Source organism: Salvia hispanica, chromosome 6 (assembly GCF_029641045.1).
Source record: "Salvia hispanica isolate PSC_SH4W2 chromosome 6, Shi_PSC_v1, whole genome shotgun sequence".
Lineage (NCBI taxonomy): Eukaryota > Viridiplantae > Streptophyta > Magnoliopsida > Lamiales > Lamiaceae > Salvia > Salvia hispanica.
The window spans coordinates 39,804,635-39,823,310 of record NC_142697.1 but is presented as its reverse complement, the minus strand read 5'-3'; the positions used below and the strand labels follow the sequence as shown (position 1 = coordinate 39,823,310).

At 40.3% G+C, this 18,676-nt stretch overlaps 4 protein-coding genes across 4 annotated transcripts; 3 read left to right on the top strand and 1 right to left on the bottom strand.

The window, feature by feature from the left end:
• Window positions 1-513: 513 nt before the first annotated feature.
• Window positions 514-5,616, top strand: LOC125205526 (MACPF domain-containing protein At4g24290-like). Its single transcript, XM_048104527.2, has 7 exons — window positions 514-1,104; window positions 1,334-1,572; window positions 1,990-2,191; window positions 3,075-3,143; window positions 3,317-3,503; window positions 3,948-4,114; window positions 4,671-5,616. The coding sequence occupies exons 1-7, from the start codon at window positions 808-810 to the stop codon at window positions 5,352-5,354; spliced, it is 1,845 nt and encodes a 614-aa protein (XP_047960484.1). The 5' UTR covers window positions 514-807; the 3' UTR covers window positions 5,355-5,616.
• A 342-nt stretch (window positions 5,617-5,958) lies between these two features.
• LOC125205525 (putative late blight resistance protein homolog R1A-3) lies at window positions 5,959-9,316 on the top strand. The gene is made up of 2 exons (XM_048104526.2): window positions 5,959-8,069; window positions 8,144-9,316. Exons 1-2 carry the CDS (start codon window positions 5,959-5,961, stop codon window positions 9,261-9,263), a joined length of 3,231 nt encoding a protein of 1,076 aa, XP_047960483.1. The 3' UTR covers window positions 9,264-9,316.
• Window positions 9,317-9,790: 474 nt separating this feature from the next.
• Window positions 9,791-11,385, bottom strand: LOC125205528 (uncharacterized). Its single transcript, XM_048104529.2, has 3 exons — window positions 11,188-11,385; window positions 10,952-11,040; window positions 9,791-10,016 (listed from the first exon to the last, which is right to left on the bottom strand). The coding sequence occupies exons 1-3, from the start codon at window positions 11,342-11,344 to the stop codon at window positions 9,885-9,887; spliced, it is 378 nt and encodes a 125-aa protein (XP_047960486.1). The 5' UTR covers window positions 11,345-11,385; the 3' UTR covers window positions 9,791-9,884.
• A 1,965-nt stretch (window positions 11,386-13,350) lies between these two features.
• On the top strand, window positions 13,351-18,495 carry FCLY (farnesylcysteine lyase). Its single transcript, XM_048104528.2, has 5 exons — window positions 13,351-13,893; window positions 14,478-14,651; window positions 16,088-16,447; window positions 16,537-16,709; window positions 17,802-18,495. The coding sequence occupies exons 1-5, from the start codon at window positions 13,402-13,404 to the stop codon at window positions 18,073-18,075; spliced, it is 1,473 nt and encodes a 490-aa protein (XP_047960485.1). The 5' UTR covers window positions 13,351-13,401; the 3' UTR covers window positions 18,076-18,495.
• Window positions 18,496-18,676: the final 181 nt, after the last annotated feature.

The following is an 18,676-nucleotide window of genomic DNA, read 5'->3' as shown; positions in this document are numbered from 1 at the left end:
CGTGCCACCCTAGAAAAGGGTCATCTTCCTTAGAATGGAGGGAGTACTAATTTACTAACTGAATCAAAATTTCTATGACTGTCAAATTTAATAGTAGCACCTTTAATTTGAAGACAACAAATGGACAAAGTCGTATTATTAAGGATCTACCACTATCAAATATATGAATATTTTCTTATATTCTGTGTATAAAAGAAATATCTTAACAAAATAGAGAAAGTATTGTAGTATATCTAGCTTTGGAGATGAAAATATTTTTCAAGAATCACTTAAATTTTAAATAAAATCACCAAATTTTGTTTCGGAAAACGATCTCGACTCTTTTCGAAACATTGTCTAAAAGAATTAAAACCTAATAATAAAGGATCATTTTATGAAATGAACATTCCCTCGAATTATTAACTCTAAAATGTTTTTTTCTTCATAAATTTTAAATATTTTAGTAATATAGAAATTAGAAGCAGACTGATTTTGACTTCCAACAGCCGCCGCGAGTCCATTTTTCCTGCAAACAGTCGCTGATCATCTCGTTATTCATGGGGAAAAAGTACTAAAGCAGGAAGCTGCCCAATCATATTTTAAAGTATAAATTAATTAATGAAGAAGCTCCAAACCATTTCACCACCTACCATTACTGATTTTGATACCCCCAATTATTCCTCAATTAAAAAATTTGACTTGTCTCCAATTCATCTTCTCATTTCTTTCAACGCCCACACCAATTCAATTCACACACCGACGACTTTCCCAATTCCTCCGCTTCCGATCACCATTTTCAGGAATTGGTTGTGATCGGCTTGATCCACCATGGCGAGTAATGGCGGAGGCGGGAGCAGCAGCAGCAGTAATAGGAAGGAAATAGCAATGAGGCTGCGGGCGGCGGCGGAGGAGGCGGTGCAGTGTATTGGCTTGGGCTACGACTTGACTCTAGACCTCCGGTTGAAGTACTGTAAGAAGCAGCAGCGCCTGATCGCCATCGACGACGCTCAGGTCAGAGACATCGCCATCCCCGGCGGCACCTTGGTGCAGAATGTGCCCAAGTCGATCAATTGTGATAAGGGCGAGCGTGTGCGATTCAGCCCCGATGTTTTTTCGTTCCAGCAGGTAATTGTGATCATGTGCTTCTTCGGATGTTGAAATTTGATTATTTGTGTATGTCAAAAAGCTGAATTGTGTTTGTGCAGCTATGATTTGGTGTAGTTGAACGTTTAGGGTTTTCAATTGTAATGTGATGAATTGGTGAGATTATTGGGGAGAAGGAGAAGTGGATGGATTATGAGCTGTAGCTGTTAATGAGTCGAGTAGTAATGATTTTTTCTTTGCTGTTTTCTAGATGTCGGAACAGTTCAACCAGGAATTATCGCTTTCCGGTAAAATTCCGACCGGCCATTTCAATGCGGCCTTTGAGTTCACTGGTTGTTGGCAGAAAGATGCTGCCTTCACGAAATCTCTTGCATTTGATGGGGTGTTTATTAGCCTCTATAGCATTGCATTAGAAAAGACCCAAGTAGCACTCCGAGATCATGTTAAACAAGCAGTGCCATCGTCTTGGGATCCTGCTGCTCTTGCAAGGTGAGCAAGGAGCATTGTTTACTTTTTTTTGGAATGTTCATACTCACTCTACTTAACTGCTCCTGCTTTTCTGTAATTAATTGCTTTCTGGTCCAATTTTTTTGGTTATACTTCACCACATGGTTTTAATTAACTTTCACTGAACTTTGCATGACTGATCGTATCTATCCTCTTAACGCTTCATTATCATTTCACTGGAAAACCGTAGCTTGCTCATCTGGACTGAAATAAGAATTTGATCACTAAGGATCAGAAGATTGTGATTCTACACTGTTTTCATTTTTTTAATGCCACATATTCTTTTCCGGTTATCGCCTATGAACGATGGTTTGTGGGCACCCATCTCAATCTTTTTTTTAACTGAATACTAGTATGTAGGAAGTTATAGATCTTTATGATAAGTAATGACATACACAGGTTCATTGAGAAGTTTGGGACCCATATCATTGTTGGTGTGAAGATGGGGGGGAAGGATGTTGTATATTTGAAGCAGCAATACTCATCACCTCTTCAACCGTCTGACGTTCAGAAAAGATTGAAGGATGTGGCAGACAAGAGGTTTACTGATGCTAGTGGAGAATCTAGTGTGAATCCTGAAAAAGCTTATGGCAGGGAAATGGTATGTTCTGTTGATTGCTGTTTTGGCCTCCTTCATTTTCTACAAATCAGAACTCTCAGTTGTCATAAAATATTCAAGCCTGAATCTAGTCCGCATTATGAATAATTTTCTAACTTTTGAAACGGTGCAATTCAGCAATCTACTTCTAAAATCATAAGGTTGCTGTCTAAGCAAGCTAGGGTTGCTTTGGTTATTGGTGGGCGGGGTGGGGGGGTAACACCAAAAGGTGTGCGGTTAGTCTTGCATGCTATGTATGAGCAATTACAGTTGACCAAGGAATATATGAGGGTGGCAACTTGAGGACATGACCATGCCAGGGCTGTCATCAAAGGAACATTACTCCCGAACTCTTTAACCCATTTAAAATTTTAACTTCAGCGTGACAGTTTCATTTCCCCCTTGAAACATAAAAAATTTAAGCACTAATGTGAAGGATTTGATGTTAGAAACACGTTTCTTGTCCAAAGAATATCTGAATCATGCTGAGATAGTATGTTAACTAAAATGGGAGATCACATGGGTTACCTTAAAACGTGTTTAGACACTTGGTTCAGACTTGAGCTGTAATATTAACTAAAGATACTGTTAAAGTATGCTTCTAAAAATAGAAAGCAATAATATCTTCAGTTAACTCACCTCAAATTACTACATTTTGTTGTAATGCCTGTTTGTTTAAATGAATCTGTCCTATCACCTCATTAGAGTCTCAGTATTCCTAACAGCTCATATCGAAATCATCCTCATTATCAGCCTCCTTTCAGTTCCTAGCTATGCTCCCACCGCCAAATCCTCAGCATAAATAATAAAATAAATAAAGTAACACTATATCCTGAAACACTAGATTGTTGTGACGTTTTAATACTTTCTTTGTATTTATTTTCAGCGTGAGACTAATGAAAGAGGAATTGCATTCTTGGATCCCAGCTCACCAAGTTTTCATTCTAACCAAGAGGTAATTGTTTTTGCAATATAAATTTATGAATGGCAGATTCGTACAAAGGTTCTTGAAATGGGACTTTTCTAATACTCTACAATATTAGCTTTATGATGTACTGTTTCATAAATAAAAAATATTAATGGGACTCATGTTTTTAACAGTATGCATATTTATTATGATAATTCCAGGAAATAACTTTCTTTTGGAGAAGGAGAGGTGGAAGCAGTGAAAGAAATATGCCTCATAATAAGTGGTGTCAGACGGTTCAGCTTGACCCTGAAGTGATATCTATGTCGTTTATTCCAATTGCATCACTCTTGAGTGGAATTGATGGGAGTGGATTCCTTGGTCATGCTATCAATCTATACTTGCGATGTAAGCACAAGTTTCCTTACAGTAGATCAATTGCTCATGTTTGCTTCAAATAATCAAAACCAATTTACTCTTGGTAATGTGTTTCTATTTCGATGATTTCTGTGATTTTATCAACACTATTGCTTTAAACTTGAATATTATGTCTTCTGTTGTACTCCTAGATAACCATTTTTCCTTCCAACTATGCAAATATAAAATGCCACCTTGAATGTCATGAATTTATTTTCAAATTATTTGCCCCAGAGAACAATTTTAGCATAAACAAATTTGTCCCAACTCAGCTATTTGTTATCGGTATGTTCAGAACGCAATTCATTGTCGTGACTGAAATCTGCAATCATGACATAATTATAGAGTGGACATCATCCTCATGAAATAAAAATTTCATCTCTATCTCTGTAGCATCTTTTCACCATCTTATTAGAAAGCTTTAACTGTCTGCAGACAAGCCACCTATTGAAGAATTATATCAGTTCTTGGAATTCCAGCTTCCAAGGCAATGGGCACCTGTATTTGGTGATGTCCCCCTCGGTCCTGATAGAAAGCAGCACGGCGCTGCTTCTTTGCAATTCAGTTTGATGGGTCCCAAGCTTTATGTCAACACAGATGAGGTAAAAGACTATGAAACTCTAATTATCTATGTGGGCACAATCTGCCGATCATGCATGTAGTTATAGATGAAATCACTCCACTCGAAACAGACTTAGGTGTTGAGTTTGTTATTTCGCTCCCTGCTTGCTATCTTAAAAAAATTTGTTTTACTTTGAGGAATCGATCACTGATTAAGATGCTGCTGTTCAACTAAAGTTCACACATACATATTCTATGATTTTGAGAACTCAAGTCTTTGAGAGTTTTTTTTTTCAAATTATAAATGAAACGAGTAAAACTGTTGAAGAATAACGCGGGATATAACATGGTTCAGATTAGATTGAAGTGGTTGTGTAGCTAGCTGATGAATTTACTAAACAATCTTTGAGGCAGGGGAGTAGTATGCCTTTCCAACATTTACCAAATCTTATATTGTTGTATAACAGTCAATACGTCTGAGCTGATAGTTAGTTTATTTTGTATCTTCTTATCCTTTCCCTTTTCATATTCCTTTTCTGATCATTGTCAGTAAACTTAACGATGATTGTTAATATTCTGCGGCTAAATTATGAATAGGTGGATGTGGGAAATAAACCAGTAACCGGGCTGCGACTCTATTTAGAAGGAAAAAGAAGTAATTGCTTAGCAATCCATTTGCAACACCTCTCATCCTTGCCAAAAAGCTTCCAACTTCATAATGAGTCGGGTGGAAGGAATAGTAACTCTGTGGATCGCAGGTATTACGAGAAGGTCCAGTGGAAAAGTTTCTCACATGTGTGCAGTGCACCCGTGGAGTCAGACGACGACCTCGCCATAGTGACTGGAGCAGAATTTGAAGTGAAGGAATCCGGCTTGAGAAACGTCCTATTCCTACGCCTCCACTTCTCCAGAGTTAGTGGTGCAACAGTGGTGAAGAAACCAGAGTGGGACGGCTCCCCTGTACTGGCTCAAAAGTCGGGAATTATATCAACTTTAATTAGCAGCCACTTCTCCAGTGCACAGAAAGCTGCACCGAAGCCATCGGATGTTAACATCAATTCAGCTCTATACCCCGATGGCCCTCCAATGTCTACACAAACCGCTAAACTTCTCAAGTTTGTTGATACAATGGAGATGATGAGGGGACCTCAGGACACGCCCGGATACTGGGTGGTATCGGGTGCCAGGCTCGTTGTTGACAAGGGTAAAATATCGCTGCGGGTGAAGTACTCTCTGCTGGCCGTGATTTTGCCAGATGAAGATGCACTTTTGCAAGGGTGATTGATCGTTTTTGTAAAAATGAAAGAAGCGTATTTACTTTTAGGAATTGTAATAGTATTCTTTGTTGAAATCCTCGTGTGATCGTTCATACAGTATTTTAGCTTGTATATGTACTCAAACTTTGTTACACTAGATCGGTCCAGTCGAACCGGCCTGTGATCTGGTCCGACTCGTAAAATATTGTTTTGGCGATCGCTGCTTGAAATCATAACAATATTTGAGTCGTTGTATTTATACTAAAGTCCATTTTTTACCAGAAAAATGAGCAAGAACATTATACTCCATTTGCTAGATTCGGTTCTAAATATTGTGAATTGGTCCACTAAATTTTGAATCATGTTGCTACACCATTTTTTCTTTCACCAACCACCCACATTGGTCCAAGACGAAGCTTCCAATTTATAATTAGCACCTTCCTTGTGAGTGCTGAGTTGTTACAATTCATAAAAAATTGCATGAAACAAAGTCTGCTTAAATAATTGCTACTTCAATCATATTCAAAAAGTTAAAGTCGTCAAGCTTTTATGATGACAATTTTCACACCTCTTTTTTTGTTACAAGTTGGAATTGCAGCAGCTGCAAGCACTTCTTCATTCTTGAGAAAATGGACTCTTCCTCTCGACAAACACTCTCAGAAATGTTTGATCATTTGGATAAATGGAGGAAGACGAGAAAGGCCAAAAAGAGAGACCCTCTCAAGTTTAAGTGGTCTCAGTTTCATCTTTCTGTGGTTCACGGTTATGTCTTAAAACTAAACCTCACCCCACATTCCGACCTTCTGACCCGGGCCAAGCTGCTCAACCCTGAATTCTCCAACCTCGTACCTGAAAATACTGCTGAACACGACCAGAAAGTGGCGTCTCTCACCCACGCGTTTCAGGAAGTTTTCGTCGTCCCAGAGGAACACCAGTTGTTCGAGAGGGGCGACGAGGATCCAGTCGATAAAAATGGGATGATCGCAGCCTTCATGGATATGCTTCTGCGCTTGCTGCATAACCGGCCTGGTTCGGTGAATCCAATTGAGGATAAAATTGACTCTCTGCGAAAGATGATGAGATTTCTTCTCGCTGTTCTTGGCCAGGATCAACAAACTCATCATCTCTTCTTGACAGAATTTGAGAAAGTTGCCAATAAAGCTGGGAGTTTGGTTCATCTCATCATTTTCTCAACTGATTCAATATCCAAAGCGGTTGAAGAGGGCTTTGGAGCTCTTCTACGACGCATGGACGACTTGAAATCCAGAATCATCAAGCGAGCTATTACTGAACCGAATGCAACTCCGAAGACAGCTGCAGGGGATTCTCTCTTTATTGTCGATTCTTTACTTGATGATCTCGGAGATCTATTGAGCAGGGAGGATGATATGATTGCTCATGTGAAGGATCAAATCAAAATGCTGCAGCATGAGCTAAGGCTTTCCATCTCTCTGATCAAGGATTCTCGACTTCCGGGGATGGAAGGGTATGTGATGAGACTTGCCTACGAAGCAGAGTATTTAATCAACTCTTTCTTGGTTGAAGATGCTTCTTGCAGGTATTTCTCCATCAACCTATCTCATGTCATCAACAAAATTAAGTCTATCAAGCCAGTGATCCAAGTACGTGAAAATAATCTTGACGTCCTTAACTTAATATTCAAACAACTATCAATAGAAAACAATAGTAGTAGTAATGTTGAAGAAGTAGTTGGCTTTGAGGACAAGGAATTGGAAATTCTGCAGTATCTCGATGGTGGATCGGAGAATTTGCAAATTGTAGCCGTGTGTGGGATGCCTGGTGTTGGTAAGACAACTTTAGCCAAGAAAACGTATAATCATCCCTCTTTTATACATAAGTTTGATGCATGCTCCTGGTGTGTAGTTTCCCAGAAATACCAAATGAAAAATCTGTTGATTGACATTCTTGTTAATTTAAAAGTGGTGTTGGAGAAGGAAGACATGCTCAATACCGGCGAAGAAAGCTTAAAAGTAGTGATTCACCAAATTTTATATAAAAGAAGATACCTAATTGTGATGGATGATGTGTGGGGTTCGGAGGTATGGGATGATTTACAAGCATGCTTCCCGGATAACAAAAACGGGAGCCGGATATTGTTGACAAGCAGGAACAGGAAAGTGGCTCCACCTGACAGCATAATATGTGAGCTTCCCCTTATGTCAAATAAACATTGCTGGAAACTACTAAGGAAGAAGGTGTTCCAAGACCAACCTTTCCCTCCAAATCTGAAAAAGACTGCGAAGAGAATCGCAAGAAAGTGTCGAGGGCTTCCACTTGCAGTTGTTGTTGTAGCTGGTATTCTTTCTCGCATGGACAAGCAAGACAGTACATGGAGAAAAGTGGAAGGAAATTTAGCAAAACATATGCATGCTGATGAAGACAATGTGATGATGCAAATTGTGGAACTCAGTTATGCTAATCTAGCAGATCACCTGCAACCGTGCTTTCTTTATTTTGGAGTGTTTCCACAAGGTGAGCAAATCCTCGTTGCGGAGCTGCTGAGGCTTTGGATTGCTGAGGGATTCATACGCAAAGAAGAGACGAGGAAGACAGAGATTGAAGCAGAAAAATACTTAATGGAGCTGATTGATAGGAGCCTTGTAACTGTTGCAAGAAGTAGATCAGATGGTGGAATTAAAGATTGTGTTGTTCATGATCTATTGCATGAGTTCTGCTTGAAAAGATGCAAGGAAGAAAACTTACACACAGTGGTGGACAAGTAACCCTCTTTAACTCATTTTTTATCTTCTGAAGCACATGATTTGATTCTTGTTTTCTTCTGTCTTCTAACAGAAACTACTCCATAAACAAGAAGCACCAGCGCCTATGTATCCGTGATTTCACAAGCTCTCCAAGATCACCTCTGTTTGGGCTGCATATTCGCTCGATTCTTGGCTGTTTCCCAACATCTGGTTTCCTCAACATGAAATTACTGAGAGTCCTCCTTTTGCAGGGACTAGTCTCTTATGGGAGCTTGAATGAAATCAGACATCTATATAACCTAAGATGCTTGGCAATAGGATATGGCTTGTCGTCACCACAACTAGAGGAACTCAAACTAGCCTTCCTCAGCAGCCTTGTCAACCTAGAATTTCTCCAAGTGATGTCTCAATTCTACTTGGTATGTGTACCCTCAGCAATAGCCAGAATGAAGAAGTTGAGATACATCAATGTAAACACCCAAGTGTATTTCGGCAAAGACAGTAGCTCCCAACCCAATAACCTTGAGTTCCTCTCCAAGGTTACCATTCGGGATCTAAACGACGAAAACATGCTGAAATGTTCACCTAATCTTCGGGAACTCAAATGCAAGTGCTTTCCACTTGTGGTGGAAGAGACAGGGGAGCTCCGGTATCCTGATTTCAGCTTCTTTACTCAGCTCGAGTTGCTACACTTGGAAGGTAGCTTCATCAACACAATCGCGGATATTAGCCTTCCCTCAAATGTGAAGGAGCTCACTCTGTCTGGATTGTACTTGCCATGGGAGAAGATCTCAGTGATTGGAAGATTGCAAAACCTTCAAAACCTGAAGCTATTGTTTGGCGCCTTTGACGGCGAGATATGGGAGACGAGAGAGGGGGAGTTCCAGCAGCTCAGAGAGTTGGTGCTCAAGACAGTGTATGATCTGAGAGAGTGGAAGGTTGAGAGCAGCGATCATTTTCCAAGGCTGCGGTGGTTAGTTTTGGATGACTGCCAGCATTTGCAAGAGATTCCGGCGGCGGTGGGAGAAATAGACACGCTGGAGGTGGTTGAGATCAAAGGGTACTGCCAGGAGACATTGATGAAGTCTGCAGAAGAGATAGAGAAAGAGCAAAGAGAAGCTGGGAACGATGGGCTTAAGTTCCATCTCCACAAGATTATCGGCTTGACATCTGAAACAGCTTCCAGCTTCTTCTTGTCTCTGCTTAGTTAACTACAGTGGTTGCTTACCCATTTTCTATGATCAGATGCAGATATTGAATTTTACTCTGTTATTCTTCTTTAACTAATGTTGGTCTTTCAAGTTTTCAACTATTGTTTTCCTTTTGTCATAATAATGGTATTTGACCGGATCATCTATTTCAAAATCACCTTCCTATCGTTCATGTCATGCCATTAATTATTTTATTTTTTGAATTTTACGCACCACACATTGCGTGCTATTCCACACTACCTAGAAAGTTTGAACACTAGTTTCTTGAGCACTATACAAGCCACCTACATTTCATATCTCCTATTTCTTAGTATTTGCCAGTAAAGTACCGAACTATTGATTTAATATGATTATGCAACTAATCAAGATTCTAGCACTGACAAGGCTTGATGACTAAATACAATATATTGCCCTCCATTATGCTTAAATCACTATTAACTTAATCATGGGGAGAATAGAGTATGCACAGGTCATCATGTTAGTGTTTATTTCTATATTCTATGATTCTGTACACAGAGATAACTGGATAGTGCAAAGAGCCTTATTCATTAAGTTTTCCAGAAATACAGTAAACCAGTGAACTGTGCCTCATATGTCATACAAAACTGTCTGCAAAGTACATCACTGGCTCATTAGAGCTCTATTTAGGGCGTCAAATACAGTCTGCAAAGTTACCTCCTCCACTATCACTATCTTATCCCTCGACTTCGAGCCAGAACCTAATGAAACTTGCCTTTTTTTCACCCCAATAACCTGCTTACAAGATGGTGGAATTATAAGTAATGTCCAAAAAAACACGGCTTTATGTCCTAAAGAAAAGTAAACACTAAGCTTCAAGAGAGAAGTGACATCCTCTTTATTTGTATATCAAAACAGCAATTCAGAATTTCAGCTCATATACATTTGGGGCTTTGACTAGTGTTGTTTATATCAACATTTCCCAAAAAAAAAAAGCAAAAATCTGAAGTGATCTGGAGAAGAAAAGAAAGACAAAGAAAATGGAATGGAAAGATGAACCTGAAGATTTCAAGGTTCACATTGAATTACAGAAATTAACAAAGCACTAGGTAGATTGACGTGATAGATAAACTTAATCTATACGTGAAAATTCTTTGAGTAACAAAATCTGGTATCATACTGCTCACTCCTGCTGAATCATCAAAAGGCAGCACTCTTACAGTATGGTCATCAATCATAGATGAAGTTAACAATACTAATACCATGCACTATGCAATAACTACTAGCTAAGAACTCTTCGTTTCTCAGTTTCTCAATTGATCCCTATGATCGAAGTTATGTAGTACTCCTCTAATCCATACAGGCAATGGAGAACTAGCTATGCACACTTTGTTTCTCAATTGATCCCTATGATCAAAGGTATATACTCCTTTCGTCCACACAAGTTGAAGAACTAAGGAAAGCAGTTCTCTAGCTGCTTCGCCTGCTCTTATTATGGCAGCTATATTACTTTTTCACGGCAGAAATGAACTAGAAGCCATATGAAAGTGCTATTTTCAAATAAACTGATAGATAGCAACCTCCTATCCTATATACCAAGCTCTAAGTTCAATAAAATGTGACATATTTAGTTCAGTCAGAAAACCTACCTAAATCAAATCGTGAACTGGAAAAAAATTAATTTGATTAATGAATATACTAGAAATTCTAAAACGGGAAAAGAGAATTACAGAGCTAATGTAATCGAGAAGAGCCGCATTAGCTTCGCCGTCTTTAGCGGGAGCATCAATCTGGACTCCTACCGCATCGTCGCTCATATCTGAGGTTTTCATCAAATCAAAATTCAAAACGCAGTAACGAATCAGAAGCTCAGAAGTGATCATGATGGATTAATTAATCGAATTGAACAAATAAAAATGAGAATAAAAAAGTGAGTAAAACACAAGGAGAAAATTACGGTTAGTACCTGTGATGGTGGCAAGTCTAGAGCCGGGCTTCGCATGGACAGAGATAGCAACGGAAGAGGGCGGTATAGACCGTAGACACGCCGGATATTCGGCAGCGGGCTGAGGCGGTCCGGCGGCGACGCCGCCCTTCGCTTTAGATTTCTTATTGGGAGCCATTAGATATTCCCCTAATTGAATTTTGTGTTCGTAATTTAAAAATTATAGTGATAATGTAATATAGCAAAATAGTTAGTAAATTAGAAACAAAATTGTAAGAGCACTCCCAATGGAGTTCCCTAAAAACTCCCTTATTTCTCCCTAACTCCTGCCACATCAGCGCCACATCAGCACCAAAATTTATCCCCAGTTTTTAGCCAAGTGCTACATTGGTTTCTCCCTTATTTCTCCCTTATTTCTCCCTAACTCAACATTTCATTTTTACATCATTATTTTTTATATTATTTAATTTTCCCTACAAATGTATTTAATAAATAGACTAATAATGAACAATTCATCGTTGTATTAATCATTGGAAAATATAATACAACGAGAAAAAAAAAACTACAAATAAAAAACGCAAATAAACAAAGATTTAAAAAAAAAAAATCTAAGACGGAGGGGCCGGAGGGGCGTCGGGATCGAGCCCCAGCGTACTCTGCAGGTGTTGGATGCATTTCCAGAGGGCCGCCTTTTCTTCAGGGGTCCCGCCGCCGGTGAAGTACAGCGTGTACATCTGGGTCAGATTGGCGACATTGCTCGAATAAGTGGCTTTTTCTAAGTCGATGACGGATTCCGACGCGACTTCCGACGTTGCGCCCTTCCCCTTCCGCCTCCCCTTCGCCTTCTTCACTCCCTCCGGGCGCTCGTGCGGACCATCCCCACTCAAGTCGATGTGGGCCGCGCTCCCCTCGCTCTCCGAAACGCTAAGTCGCGAGCGCACCGATTTCCCGTGCAGCGCGTCGTGCATTCCCGTCCGGAATTTGGGGAGATCCTTCAGCTTATCGTAGATGTTCCAATACTTGAAGCCCTTCGTCGACAAGTACTGGCTACTATACATCCGGATGGCCTCATCTCGGACCATGTGCTCGTTCTGGCCACTCGTCATGTGAGTCATCAAGTTAGAATAAATACCGTTGAAGTGCCCGCAGTCCCTCATGAGGCGCTCCCAATGCCGACGGATCGCCTCGCTGCCATGGTCCTTCATTGAGGCAGTCTTGTGGCTCCTGTACTTCGCGGCAATCCGCTCCCAGAATATGATCTCAGTCTGGTAGTTGCTGCGCTCCGCGTCCTGTGACGTGTCCGCCCAGCAGTCGGCTATCAGCTCGGACTCTTGCAGAGTGTAAGTAGTCCTTACCCGCTTCGGCCTCTCATCGGAACCCGTATCAGTCGCAGCCGACGACGCCGGCGCCTTCCCCCTCCCGCTCCTAGAAGGCGGCTCGGTGGGCGTTTCTTCCACCTCGAAGTCCTCCGCGCTCAGTGTCGCGGCCTGAGATTCTTGGTCGCCTGGGGTTGATCCGGGGGTGTCGAACTGGGGCCGATACACATCGTCGGCTGGAAAGGGCATTCTGCCGGCAGAGTTGAAGTACGGAGAAAGTCTCCGCGCCGGAGGAGTCTGCAAAGGAGACGGACCCCCGTATGGAAGTTGGCCGGGAGGAGAACCCATCGCCAACAACGACTGCATCCACTGCTCGTTTGCTTCATCCGTGTTGGGAATTTGTGAACTCGACTCTTTCCCCTTACCCTTATCCTTACCCGATCGGGAACTTTTCTTCCAAAAGCTCATAATTTTGATGAAAATTGAAGATTGGGAGAAGAGATTGAAAATGGAGAGAATGAAGATTGTGGGTGATGAATGGAGGAAGTGGAGGAAATATTTATAGGGGTGGAATGTAAAATAGCCGTTGGGTTCAAAAAAAAAAAAAAAAAATTTTAATTATCGCCGATTATCGCCGAGCGTCGCCACAGTGGCCGGCGATCGCTCGGCGATAATCCGGCGTTAGAACGCCACTCGGCGAAGCAACGGCAACATTATCGCCGAATTATCGCCGACTTCGCCACAATGGCCGGCGATAATTCGGCGATAACCGGCGATTTATCGCCGAGAATTCGCCACCTCCATTGGGAATGCTCTAAAAATTATAATTACTCGAATATGGTTTAGCTACTGTTTGTAGTTTTACTCTGTAGTAAAACCTTCAACAAACAGCTAAACAACCAAACAAAGAATTGCAGTGATGAATCCCCAAATCACAACCCTCCTACTCTGCGCCATCCTTCTCTCACAATCCCTCGCCCACTCCCACACCGTCTGCATCATCGGCGGCGGCATCGGTGGCGCCTCCGTCGCCCATTTCCTCCGCCACTACTCCCCGCCCGGCGCCATCTCCCAGATCACACTCTTCGAGCGCCATGGCGTCGTCGGGGGCCGCCTGGCCACCGTCACCATCGCCGGCGAGACTTTCGAGGCCGGCGGATCCATCATCCACCCTAAAAACTACTACGCCTGGAATTACACCCTGCTTCTCGGCCTACGACCCGAGGTGCCTAGCGACTCCGACGATTCCCTCTCCCTCGGCATATGGAACGGCCGTGAGTTCGTCTACAAGACGCTCAATTGCAACTCCAAGCTGCCAATTGTCCAACGCCTTGTCTCGATTGCTAATTCGATCATCATGGCGTTGAGGTACGGCGTCGTTTCGCTCTTCCGGATGAATAGCTTCATCGAGGTACCTAGTTCACATCGCGTGCTTCTGTTAATCTTTTTTGGAGTTTTATCTGCGTATATATATTGTTGGATGATAGGATTGAAGTGTTTATTAGCTTGAATTAGCTATATTTAAATGGACCAGAGGAATCATACTGTTTGTAGCTGCATCTATTGATCCTTTGAAATATGGACAGTGCTCCGGTGAAATTAGGATTATATGTGCCTTTATAACATAATTTATGTTCTGGAACATGGAACTATGCAAATTCTTGGGGGCATTTATTATTCATGATTAAAAAATTCTATCCTAGTTTTTGGTTTTTCTCCAATCCCAACCTTCCCATGAAAGACAAATTAGCTTAAATGATAGAAAGGGCAGATATCACAAAGTTCCAGACTATATTAGTAAACAATGGACTATTTTATCTATCTAGGTTAATCCTCAAAAGTAGATGCCCCCTTATACGATAATATCTCATTTGCATGATGATGTTCCATCATGTTGTTTGCTATTGTGCCTCCAGAATATGCTGCTGTTGTACTGCTCTATCGTTATTTTATATTTTAGTTTGATATAAAGATGTATGGTATTATGGCTTGTAGGTGACACTCAATAAATTTTTGAGGTATTATGATGGTTTAGAATCTCGACCAGTGTTTGAGAGCGTCGAAGCGATGCTGAAATGGGCTGGACTGTTCAATCTGACAACAATCACTTTAGGAGAGAAATTGGAGGAAGTTGGATTGTCTCCTATACTTGTTGAAGAGCTTGTGACTGTAAGTACAGTACTAATTTCCAGCTTCTTCTTTTTGCTGAAAATAGTTTTCTTTCTATCAGTTGTAGACAATGATGAACAACTAATTTGCTCATTCGGACTTAGAAATGCTTGTGATCCGCTCCTGCCCTTGTGTATATAGGCCTTTGTTTTATTATTAATACTCCCTCCGTCCCACTATAAGTGATGAACTTTTGGACACAGGATTTAAGAAAATGATATGTACTGAGTTAAAGTAGATAGAGTAAAGTACTCTGAGTGAGGAAAAAGTAAGAGAGATAAAGAGAGAATAAAATAAGAAATAGTGAATACAGTAAGAGAGAGTAGAGAGTGAATAAAGTAAGAGGGTTGTAGTTTTGTTTTTAGTTAAAAAAGAAAATTGATCACTTGTGGCAGTGTTGTGAAAATCGCGCTCGGGGCGCACTTGGGGTGTGGGTCGGTCAGCTGTAGTCGCCCCAGCCACCCTGGGCCGAACGATATTTATGGGGCGGGCTGGGGCGAGACTGGGGTGGCTGAAGTGCACGCGGGGCGACGGTGGGGCGTCGGCTGTTTCATGCTCAGAATTCCGCCGTGTTAATAAAGAGGGAAGAAGGGATGAGGAAGATGAAGGGGTTACTCATATTTTAACGTTATAATTTAAGCACATGTTTTAGGTGTCTTAAAGAAAACAATTAGTGGCAGTGGTGCAGCTTTTTAGGTCTATTAAATTAAATAAAATAAGTCATCTCTCTGTTTCTCTCTCTTAAAGAAAGCATTTAGTAAGACATCTCTCTTCTTTTAGGTGCCTACTGATAATATTATATGGAGTACTATTTATTTATAGTCTACTGATAATATAATATAGTATTTATTTATAGTATTATGCTTCTAGGAAATTTCGTACAGGTATTTCTCTCTTACTTAAGGCCTGAAGGCACATACTGTTATACTTATACACTTATGCTTCTAAGAAATTTATACAAAAACTCAGTTGCATGCACTACAAATTAGTATAAGAAACAGCAAACACCTATATATCTATATAAAATATATATTAAAAATTAAGTATTGGTCGCCCCGATTCGTGGGTCTCTCGCCCGCACCCCAGATTTTATAGAATCACCCCGGAGCGCCTACGCCCCTAACAACACTGCTTGTGGTGGGACAATTCAAAATGGAAAGTTGATCACTTGTGGTGGGACGGAGGGAGTATGTCTCTAGTGTGCTAACATATAATTTGGTTGCTCTACCTCAGCTTTTAGTTTATGTTATCTAGCACATCTGATATAGTCATATGCTGCCACACTGCCATAAAATGATCACATCTCTTCATAGAATGTCACCAGATATGTTTCATGCAGCTGTGAGAGGGAGAGAGAGAGGGAGAGAGAGAGAGATCTTAAAGTATTTTATGGTATGTTTTCAACTAAATGAAAAAACCCTCTCTTTTTTTTGCAGGTGATCACCAGAATAAATTATGGGCAAAGTGTGAACATCAGTGGGCTTGCTGGTGGAGTTTCATTGGCTGGATCTGGAGGTGGTTTATGGGCAGTTGAAGGAGGGAACTGGCAGATGGCTGCTGGATTAATCAACCGTTCGGATGTTGAGTTGCACCTTAATGAAGAAATAGAATCTGTCTATTACCTCGGAGATGCTTATGAGCTGAACTCCACAAAAGGAAAGAGTTACAACTGTCAAGTCACAGTGGTGGCCACGCCTTTGGATGAAGTGAATATTCTTTTTAATCCAGCAATATCAATACCTCCAAGAAAATTACAGCACACTCATGCAACTTTTGTTAGGGGCCTCTTAAATCCTGTGAGTATATCTTATACGCCATCTTCAAGTCCTAAATTTGTGTTAAAGATGTAAAACATTTATCTAGATTGATGATTTGCTCTGATCAGGCATATTTCGGGCTAGACCTGGTATCCGATATCCCAGAACTGATTGGTACCATTGAGTCTGGTGATTTACCATTTACATGCATAAGCGTTCTTAAGCGACACAAGAAAGATGCAACCTACAAGATTTTCTCGCGCCAAGCAATGGTAGATGCCTTACTGGATAAGTTGTTCAGGTAACTTCTAATTGTTTATAAATCAAAAGGCATCCAATTTATTTTGTTACTATGCATTACTAGAAGCGTGAGCCATCATAAACTGCCACTTTCTGTCTTCTTTAAGATCCACGCCAGCCTTGCCAAGGGCTTTCAAAGGTGTCTGATTTAAATAATTGAATTGCCTTTCTTTTAAAGGTAATTAGTTGACTCTTGTCATGCTATGCAATTTAATTGATTGGCTTTGTTTCAACAGTCTGTTTAATGAATTTATTAAATTCTAATTTTAATTCTTCTAATAATACATCTGTATTAAATATAGGAGTAGAATATTCTTATTAGATAATTTGATGTAGCTTTAAGTGTCGTCTTGTCATAAAAACTTGTAATTTGTTGCCATATAACTTTATTAATCATGCAGAAGTCATTAATAAAATTATTTTGAATCAAAGTAATTAACTTATGGGAACTATTTAAGTAAAGAAAATAGATTTACTGATTTGTTCTACTGTATCGTATGAATCAATATGCCAAACTTCTGAAAGCAAGGTCATAGCTGTGAAGTAGAGGGTAGATTCCAATTAAGTATCTGATCCCTAACATCTGAAAACAGCATTTGGTTGTGATCAGTAAGATGATGAATCTGATTAACTTGATTGTTGAAATAGAACAAGGTATAGATCCTGAATGAAATGATAATACAAACATCTTTCTAATCTCCAGATGGTAGAATCTTAAACTTACAGTATCACTTAGTTGGGCCTTCACCTTTTCTCTTTCATTTTTTTATGCTCGAATGTTGTAGAGATATAATAATGGGTCCGTTGTGGTAGGATCATTCGTGAAAACGGTTGCAGGAGCCATTTATTAATTTCTCTTGTGAACCAACTCCCAAAGCTACTTCACCCCACTAAGTTTGATCACATTGTTTACTATATCAGCACCTGTGTATGTCAAATAGATCAGAGAATGTCAATTGACGAATATCGTGGAGCATAAAATCATCATGAACTAACTTAGGTTTCTCCGTCATTAAACATCACACTTACGTTGTGTGGTTTACTCTGTGTTTTTCTTATTTCCTAACTGTTGGTGTTGCGCTTTGAATTACAGTGTGAGAGCGGAGACGGTCAGAATCAACTGGGCTGCTTATCCTCATTACCATGCACCAGAGACCTACGCTCCCTTCATTTTAGATGGTAAACATCTATACTATGTCAACGCGTTTGAGAATGCAGCTAGCACCATGGAAACAAGCGCCGTTTCAGCTGAGAACATAGCACGCCTCATCCTTTCAAGAATAGTTGAGGAATCCGAAAGCACTTCACCAAGCTTGAAGATCTTCAGCAGTGATTCTTCAGTATCGGGACTGCGTTCGGAACTGTAAGAGCTGCTGCTCGTCGAGTGTGATACTATATGTCTATATCCGTTTTGCAGATAGAATGTTCCATTATCTGGAGTTACTTTGGCGTGGGTATGAATCTGGACGACTTCATGAAGACATGTATCTAAATATTCCAGATTTCATAGGTGTATACATGTGAACTCCTTTGTCCATTATCATCCTACTGGCTTATTGCATGGCTTCGTTGTTAGAATTTGATAGATTCGATGCTACCCAGTTGGAAAATGTTGTCTATATTTGTATTTATAAATGAGATCCAATGTCTTTATCAGGCCAAATTCTCGAGGTTGGCCAATTTTCTGTTGGGTCCAATAAATTTTTTGACCTCAATGTTTTCAACATTGGTCGTAACTACATATTTAGTGCTACTCGATCAAATCCTAAGGGTTCATTTGTTTGTTATATTTTTTTGAGAAATTTTGGGATTCTAGTATTTAATACCCTTATTTCCCTATGTAGCTAGATTGCAATTTTTTTTATCGTCCCCCACTGAGTCATAATTTTTTTTTGCAAAAAATAATTTATTTCTTCTCTCTTACTTTATTTTATTTTCATCTCTATACCATTTATCCTTTCTTATTTT